This window comes from Carlito syrichta, unplaced genomic scaffold (genome assembly GCF_000164805.1).
Source record: "Carlito syrichta isolate Samal-C Ts95f unplaced genomic scaffold, Tarsius_syrichta-2.0.1 Scaffold308804, whole genome shotgun sequence".
In the NCBI taxonomy this organism is placed as follows: domain Eukaryota; kingdom Metazoa; phylum Chordata; class Mammalia; order Primates; family Tarsiidae; genus Carlito; species Carlito syrichta.
Window position 1 is genome coordinate 947,511 of NW_007252900.1, and position 9,444 is coordinate 956,954.

At 46.6% G+C, this 9,444-nt stretch overlaps 1 protein-coding gene across 1 annotated transcript in view; it reads left to right on the top strand.

The window, feature by feature from the left end:
- Positions 1-2,427, top strand: part of IL31RA (interleukin 31 receptor A) — a 40,210-nt gene extending 37,783 nt beyond the window's left edge. Inside the window, 2 exon segments of the mRNA XM_021716397.1 lie at positions 1,953-1,981; positions 1,983-2,427. Coding sequence (XP_021572072.1) covers positions 1,953-1,981; positions 1,983-2,427 — 474 coding nt within the window.
- Positions 2,428-9,444: the final 7,017 nt, after the last annotated feature.

A 9,444-nucleotide genomic window follows, 5' to 3' on the forward strand; every position in this document is an offset into this window, starting at 1 on the left:
GGCCACTGTACTCTAGTCTGGGCGACAGAGTGAGACTCCAACTCAAAAAAAAAAACCAAAATAAAAAACACCAACCAAGAGCAGATTAGTCTGGAGACCATCTACGTTTCCCAAGAGGATGCTGCTGGGCATGGCTGTCTCAAGGCTGCTTCAAGTTGTTTTTCTCAGACTGGGGAAGTTAGAGTCACACTTTATTTAACTAGCATTGGGCTTTTCTAGTGAATTATCTTCAAGTCGAAATATTCCTTTTTCATAAGTTTTTAAATGGAAAACTGTGATGAAAAATTTAAGGTTTAATTTCTTGCTTACGAAGAAATAAGCCAGCCAAATGTAACTGTTAAGCTCTTGTTCTTGACTGAGAGTGGTGGTTTATGCCTATAATCCTGGCATTTTGGGAGGCCAAGGCAGGAGGATCTCTTAAGCCCAGGAATTCGAGACAGCCTGGGCCACATAGTGAGACACTGTCTCTACAAAAAATCAAAAACTTAACAAGGCATGGTGACGTGTGCCTGTAATCCCAGCTGCTTGGGAGGATAGGGTGGAGGATCACCTGACCTCAGGAGGCTGAGGCTGTGGTGAGCCATAATTGTGCCACTGCACTCCAACCTGGGTGACAGAATGAGACCCCAACTCAGAAAAACACCATCATCACAACGACTATAACAAAACCTTGTTATTGAAAGACTGTTTCCAGTTTTTCCTTGATGCAGAATTTTTTTTTTTTTTTTTTTGAGTTGGAGTCTCACTCTGTCACCCAGACTGGAGTGCAGTGGCACGCTCCCAGCCACCGAAGCCTCAACCTGCTGGGCTCCGGCGATCCTTCCGCCTCAGCCTTCCAAGTAGCTGGAACTACTGGTGCGTGCTACCACGCCTGACTAATTTTTTTTTGGATTTATTGTAGTGATGAGGTCTCACCAAATTGCCCAGGCGGGTCTCAAACTGCGGGCTCAGACAATGATGCAGAAATTTTAAATATCAGTCCTTATGTCAACTCAGAAGCCCATTTTAAACATGGGCATTTTTAGGCCAGGCTCAGTGGTTCAGCCTGTAATCCTGCGCCTTTGGGAGGCTGACGTGAGTGGATTGCCTGAGCCCGTGGGTTTGAGACCTGCCTGGGCAGCAAGACCTCATCTCTCCAATAAATCAAAAAATCAGCCGGGCGTGGTAGCGCGTGCCTGTAATTCTGGCTACTGGGAAGGCTGAGGCGGAAGGATCGCCGGAGCCCAGCGGGTCGAGGCTGCGGTGGCCGGGAGCGGCCACTGCACTCCAGTCTGGGCGACAGAGTGAGACTTCAACTCAAAAAATAAAAATAAACATGGGCATTTTTGTAATAATGGGCTTTATTTCTATTTCTTCCTTTCCTTTATCAGTCTTCTATCATGCCACTTACTTTCCTACTTAATCAAAAGTTATTTAGGGAGTAAGTGAATTCATAGACAGTGTTATCGGATAACTAACATGCTTTTTGAATAATCTGTAGGTCAGACCTCTGCAGCCAGCACTCATTAATCACCCACTGCATGCCAGGCACTACTGGGTTAGGCCCTAGAGATATAAAGATGACAAAGATTGTCCCTGCCATGAGGCCACCTTTGACTTTCTGGTGCTGTTGGGCAAATCTGTCTTTATGGGTGTGGTTCTAGTTTGGGTGCTTGTCTTAGCTGGGGTTTTGTGAGCATATGATGGTGTGGAAAATAGCCTTGAGCTCTCTAGAAGACATTGTTTAAATACAGGGTGCTGTTTCTCAGGAAATGGGCCACTCTTTCCAAGTTCCTATGGAAGGGCACATGGAGATGATTGGCCATCATTTTGGGGCCTGAGAGGAATATGTGTTGGGGGCGAGGGGTATGTTCAAGAGGTGGGGAATTCAGTGTTACAAGCCTAATGAGCTTTTGGCCACATCATATATTACCCCTGACTGACCATTGGGGATGCCCCTTTTTGCTTTCCAGGATAAGCCAAATCTGAAGGAGTTTGATGACTGTGAGCACAGAAGACAAGATCTTAAAACCATGTTCTACACCCAGTGACAAGTTAGTTATTGACAAGTTGTTGGTGAACTTTGAGAATTTTCTGAAAGATATTTCCACAGAGGAAGCCAGAAAGGATCAGGAAAACATTTTGGATGGGGAAAAGAATGAGTGTGTGACCTCTCCTTATAGGTCCTACCGTCCCCCAGGGAAGAGTTTTCAGGAGTCCCTAGTTTCAACTGAAATTCCTCTCAGGAAATCCCAACGCCTATGTTCCAGGATGCCAGAAGGGACCTGCCCGCAAGTCAAACAGCAACTTCTCCTTTCTGGTCAAAGTTTGGGGCCGAATTATCTCTGTGAAGAAGGAGCACCGAATCCATATTTGAAAAATTCGGTGACAACCAGAGAATTTCTTGTGTCTAAAAAACTTTTAGAGCACAGCAAGAGAGAAGTCTAAATGCCACATGACATGAGAACCTCAGAGTCTCAGTGTGAATGACCCTTCCTGAGAGACGATATCAAGACTTGGCAAGTGGCACTTCCTGGGGCCTACCCTGTCCTTCCCTGAGTTTAAAAAAAAAAAAAAAAAAAGTCTCTCCTGCTCTGAGCTGTTAGTTGAGCTTGGTTGACACCTAGGTGAACTTGTGCTGGGAAGAAGACAGGATGGTGACCCAAGGCTGAGTACTTTGCAGAGGAAAAGCAATTCTTTTCTTTTGTTCAGACACCAAGCTCTCACTGAGGCTTCCTGACAGAAATGACTTTGAAGAAGGAGCCTGGGTTCTGATCTCTGAGAACCCCTGAGGTGGACATACGTGGCCTCCTGGGAACTGAGCCAAGGTCACAGGCTTTGCTGGGGCTGCTCCCCAGAGTTCCTGGAGGGCTGTCCCCAGTTGTCAGGAGACAGCTGTTTAGTTGGTTCTTGGGTGGTCTGGTGGGAGACCGGGCTTGGGCTTCCCCTCCAAGGTAGCCTTGAAGTCTTACTCTCCCCCCACCCAGGGGCACATTTCCCAAGGTTATGTCTGAGGCACCTCACAATCCTCGTGAAATCCCAAGTATCTGCAGCAACACCCCACCCAGGTCTCATCTTGCCTAGTTTACAGCACGTTGGCCGCTAATACATCAAGGAATGGGGGGCGTTGGGACGCTGGGGAGAGGACTCTGCTGGGCACAGCTCTGCCCAGTCTCCAGGCCACTTCCCGTCTCCTATTGCCCGTCTATCTTGCACCTGAGCCTGGGAGAAGACAGGCACTAGACATTGCAGTGGCTGTCATACAGGAAAAGGGACTTTGACCCCTCCACTGGCTCAGAGCCCAGGAATGCGTAATGAACGTACCCTTCAAAGGCCTCTTCCCAGAAGTATCTGAGCAGGGTCCGAGAACATGTAAATGTTTAGCAACTTTGCTGCCCCAACCTCTAGGACTTCTGGTCCTTTGCTGAGCATAGAGCTTGTGACAATTAGTAGAACCTTTTGCACAAGAACTGATCCCAGGGCTCAGCCACTGAAAAGGCACTGGGCTCCTACAATGACCGTGGTGCCAGAGTCGGTTGGTACTCCCTCTGACCTTTAGGGGAGGTCACTGGAGCCTGGTGAGATCAGGGGCGGGTGAGGCAATGAGTGAGTGACCTTGGGCGTCACGAACCCTGTTGTTGTCAATCAGGAAGGTTTGAGGAGTCAGCACTTGTGTCGCAGTCATGAATGTCGCACACCACCAACTCAGGAGTGCAAAAACATCGCTTTACTTTCCTATGACTAAAGGCTATTGCTAGCCCAAGATCCTGACACTTCAAAGTAACCTCAGCCCAGTTTGGTGATTTCTAGTTGCTCCTCTCTTTCCTCTTGGCCCTATCTTCTGCTTCTTTTTTCCACAGCTGCCAGAGCTTCTCACCTTCAACTCTCTCTTTTTTTGGTTTCTTTTCATTCCTTTGTCCCCTTCCGTCAGCCTCCTTTGATCATTTTCCATAGTTATTTTTGCCACCGTTGAGAGGTGGGAAGATGGCAGCTGTTTTGTTCTGGATGGGCCTGCAATGGTTTCTAGGAGTCTGCACCTCCTGCCCACGAGAGGAGCAGTTTCCCAGGCGCCCTGGAAACACACATGTAACTCTCCAGAGCTGATTCACAGGGCAGGGGCCTCAGAGCTCAAAGTGCTGCTGACTTTCTGTCTACATCCAGTCACCAACTGTCCCCACTCCGGGTGCCCTGGGTGGCCTCTGTCACTGCAGAAGGCCATCTGTGTTTTCTCTGTTTATCGTCAGAAATGTTATAAGGACATAAACAGGAAGACTTGAGTTTTAGCAAAGTCATTAAAAATGGATAAAATTCCTGTTAAAGAGTTTTTGGATGGTTCTGGGAATCATGCAGACAGCTAGATTAGTGTCCTGTTAGTGACCTTTCTTTAACAATAGCAGGATTTTTTTTGGCAGAGAAGTCATTCTGTGTTTTTTAACAAATAAAGTGATACGTTTCTTCTAGTTCTTAGGAGGCTGCAGTGAAAACACTACGTGGGGTAGGGGGTTAGAAAAAGGCAGGATATAGGGAGAGGTTGTAAGGAGAGCCCCCAACATGGATCCCTCTGAGCTCACTGCTGATCCTGCCTGCATGCAGGGAAAGCTTGTGCTGGTCTGATTCTTTCTATCACACCTCTAGTTACTGGAGCAGGCACTCTGCAGGCCAGAGCTGCACCCACCATGGGCTCAAACCTGGCCCTGTTTTTGGAGGGCATGAGCTAAAAGCAGTATTGACATTTTTAAATGGTTGCAAACAAAATAAAAAAAGAGAATAGTATCTTGTGACATGGGAAAAATACATGAAATTTAAATTTCGAGCCAGGTGTGGTGGCTCACGCCTGTAATTCCCAGCACTTTGGGAGTCTGAGGAGAGAGGATTGCCTGAGCCCACATGTTCGAGACCAGCCTGGGCAACTTGGCAAGACTTCATCTCTACAATAAAGCAAAAAACTAGCCGGGCATGGTGGCACATGCCTGTAGTTCCAGCTACTTGGAAGGTTGAAGTAGAAGGATCTCCTAAGCCCAGCAGGTCGAGACTGTGGTGGCTGTGAGTGTGCCCCTGCAATCTAGCCTGGACTACAGATTGAGACTCCAACTCAAAAAAGAAAGAAAGAAAGAAACTTAAATTTCAACATCCACAAGTAAAGCTTAATTGGAACACAGTCATGCTCATCATTTATGTGTCATGTGTGGCCACCTCTCCCACCAGGGCAGAGCTGAGTAGTTGCAACAGAGACAGTTGCAATCATGAAGGCTCTTTGTAAAAAATTTTTATGGATATTGCTGCAGTGGGGGAGCCAAGACTGTACTGTGTTTTAACTTTGAATTTACTGTTAATTAAAAAGAAATCAGGAAACGTCATTTTGGGTTTCCAGCTGAATAGGGACTGCCCTCTTTAGAAGGGCACACACACCGGCTCCCCCAGCCCTCATAACTTCTTGTCTCCTTCCCATAGCTAAGGCGGGTAGCTGTGGCTGTCTCTTATACCAATGTGATGGCCAGAGTGATTTTGCCCCCAACCCTCAAGCCTCAGACACTTGGCTATGCCTAGAATGTAGTTGATTGTCATAACTAAGAATGTGCTACTGGCATCTAGTGGGCAGAGGCAGGTAGTGCTGGTAATCATCTTTAAATGCACAGAACAACCTTCAACACAGAAATCGTCTGGCTGAAAGAGTCAGCAGTGCTGAGACTGAGATCTCCTGAGCCAACCTCTGCCCTCTAGACCTACAGCATTAGCCTGGGTAAGACTCAGCATCTGCAGAGACTTCTAGGTGTCCCTTTTAAAAAAAATGTAAATGTGTTTTAGACTCAATTTTATAACAACAATCCCAATAGCTCTGAATACGAATTCTTTATATCATTTTTAATTAACTCCTGATGTGATCTGTTATGATCTGTATCTGTGTGCATTTACACCTACTTGCAAGTTATATATTGAATACATTGTGTTCTCCCTTTACTTACTTACTTTCTTTTTTTTTTTTGAATTGGAGTCTCACTCGGTCGCCCAGACTGGAGTGCAGTGGCCGCGCCCGGCCACCGCAGCCTCGACCTGCTGGGCTCCAGCGATCCTTCCGCCTCAGCCTTCTGAGTAGCCGGAATTACAGGCATGCGCTACCACGCCTGGCTGATTTTTTGATTTATTGTAGAGATGAGGTCTCGCTGCCCAGGCGGGTCTCGAACCCGCGGGCTCAGGTAATCCACTCACCTCAGCCTCCCAAAGGCGCGGGATTACAGGCTGAGCCACCAAGCCCAGCTCTACTTACTTACTTTCTTTTTTCTTTTTTTTTGAGTTGGAGTCTCACTCTGTCACCCAGACTGGAGTACAGTGGCACACTCACGGCCACCCCACAGTAGACCTGCTGGGATCCAGAAATCCTTCCGCCTCAGCCTTCCAAGTAGCTGGAACTACAGGCATGTGCTACCTTGCCTGGCTAATTTTTTTTTTTAATTGTAGAGATGAGGGCTTGCCAAATTGCTCGGGCTGGTCTTGAACCTGCAGTCTCAGGCAATCCACTCGCCTCGGCCTCCCAAAGTGCTGGGATTACAGGCTGAGCCACCAAGCCCAGCCTCCCTTTACTTTCAGTTGTGATTTCATATATAAAATTCATGTTTGAGGCCTGGGCATGGTGGCTCACACCTGTAATCCCAGCACTTTGGGAGGTTGAATTGGGAGAATTGTTTGAGCTCAGGAGTTTGAGACCAGCCTGGGCAACATAGCGAGACCTCATCTCTACAAAAACAAAAACCAAAAAATTAACTGGGCATGGTGGCGTGTCTGTAGTCCCAGATACTTGGGAGGCTGAGGTGGAAGGATTGCCTGAGCCCAGGAGGCCAAGGCTGCAGTGGGCCGTGACCATGCCACTGCACTCTAGCCTAGGCAACAAAACGAGACCTTGGTTCAAAAATAAAATAAAAATAAAATTCATGCATGAATATAGCATTAGAATGGCCACACAGACCTCCAAGTGTGCCTGAATAGTGCGGTTAGTTGATAAAATCGTTTACAACATCCTCCCGGTATACAAAGGAATTTCTATAAACATCAATCTCTTTTCATTCTTGGAGATGTTTCTAAAAGTGGAATTGCTGAGTCAAAGTTGTATGGTTATGGTCACATATTGCCCTCAAAAAGGCTATCTTGATCTACATTATCACCAGAGGTGTCTGATCTTGGGAACCTTTGTCCTTTTTCATCGATAACCAGCGATTTACTACTGTAAACTTGATTTTGTCAATTAGGAATAGTTCATGAAACTTGGTGTTGCTTTAATCCTTGCGAAACTAAATTTTTCCCACCTGAGTTTTGCCGTCTTTATGTCCCTGTGTTGACATTACAGAATCCTCTGCCTCCACACTCCTGGGGACATTGAGAGACCAGCTGAGCTATTAGAAATTAGAAGCACTCAGTAGGACCTCAGCTCATTGAGTGGACTCTGTTATTTGGTTGACTGTTACAAATACTCGGGGTCGGGTGCAGTGGCTCACACCTGTAATCCCAGCACTTTGGGAGGCTGAGGTGGGAGGATTGCTTGAGCCCAGGAATTCAAAATCAGCTTGGGCAGCATAGTGAGACCTCATCTCTACCTAAAAAATAAAATAAAAACGAAAATACTTGGTTTTGGTAAGTCATTTTTAAAAGGAAAACTCACACTGATGCATTTTTTTTTTTCATTTAAAGATGTGGGTACAAGTCAGGATTGGGTACATAAATGGTCTACATACAAGTGAAGCTTGGGCTCCCATTGGACCTCACTTTGTCTGGAATGGGATCATGCAGCCTTATTGATATTGTGTCCCCTCCCCTGCACCTTGGCAGTGTTCCACTTCTGCCAATCCCTCTCTTGTAGTATTAATTGTATACATAAACATTAATTATTGACAAGGCCCGTCTGCAGTCAAAGTGTGTGGCGTGGCGTTGTCTTGCACTCTTATGGTGGAGGGTCTGGAAGAGTGGCATGTGACAAGGCTGTCAGCAGCCCATTCCCTCTGGACACTGGGGTCAGTGGGGAGAGTTTACTCAGAAGTACCAGCAGCCCCGGTCCCAGCTGGAAGAGCCCTGAGGCCATGTCAGGACTCTCCCTTGAGCTCTGTGCAGGGCTGTCCTGTCCAGAGAGAGGAGAGGCACAGAACTCCACAGAGGGCAAAACCTGGTGTCAGTAACACTCCTAAAGTTGTTCAGGGGAGGCTAGATGTACGTACTACCAATTTCCTTCCTTCCTCTTGTCCTGTCCAACTTCAATATACGTGTGGGGTAAAATGCCAGAAAGGTGTCCTGAGGTCTGTGCTTTACAAATAAAAATGTGGAAACCAGAAAGGACCTGCTGAGTATTCTGAATTATTGTAGCAACAAGGAAGACTGAACCAGTGTACCCCAGAGAACTATCTCTTTGTGGGCTGAGTATGTTGTTTTTTCCACATAGTGATTATCTAGCCATACAATACATGCATGTATATGAAAAGTCTGCAGTGTTGGGTATGAATGCTCGGTTTTTTTGTTTTGTTTTATTTTTGAGTTGGAGTCTCACTCTTGCCCAGGCTGGGAGTGCAGTGGCACGGACACGGCTCACTGTAGCTTTGGTTTCCTGGGTTCAGGCAATCCTTCTGCCTCAGCCTCCCAAGTAACTGATACTACAGATGTGTGCCACCACACTGGCTAATTTTTTTTTGTTGTTGTTTAGTTTTTGTAGAGACCAGGTCTCCCTAAGTTACTCAGACTGGTTTTGAACTCCTGGGTTCAAGCAATCTTCTCTCTTCAGCCTTCCAAAGTGCGAAGATTATTGGTGTGATCCACTGTGCCCTGCCAAAAACTTGGTTACTGTAATGGGAATAGTCTTTAAAATGCTTTCTTATCAATGCATTTGTATGTTGACCTCTCATTCACAAGAGCCATAATACCATTTATGTAATGCTATACATCTGTTTTGAAGTTTTACCTACTGAGATATTTAAAATAAGACTCCAAAAGTAAATGAGTAAGAGACTAGTAGAGTCTGGTGGCTGTGCAAAGGAGCTCCAGGTGACCAGAACTGGCCAGTCACCATGCCCTTTGCTGTGGGAAATTACTCCTGCCTGCGGTGGCCTCACATCGAGCTCTTGCTGTCTTTCTGTTCTGTGCCTCATGGTGGCATCTCCAGGTCTTCTAGCTCCTGAGTTCCCTCCAGGTCTCACCTCACTGCTCCAAGGATATGCTACGAGCTGCTCTGTCGGTGACCTGCACTGACCAGGGAAGGGTTAGGACCGCACCGGTGAATCAGAACGGAGAGAAGAAAACTACTCGGAGGCAGCTCTTCTGGGAACAGTCTGGCCAAGACTGAAGCCGATTTTATTCAACCTTTTCCAACTTATATACCATTTTCTATACCCTCCAGCAATGTGATTAATCACTCACTGGGGGCGTACAAGTTTCGTGCTTTACAAACTATGCATCACAAGACCACCACGAGATCTGCAATTTCCAAGCAAA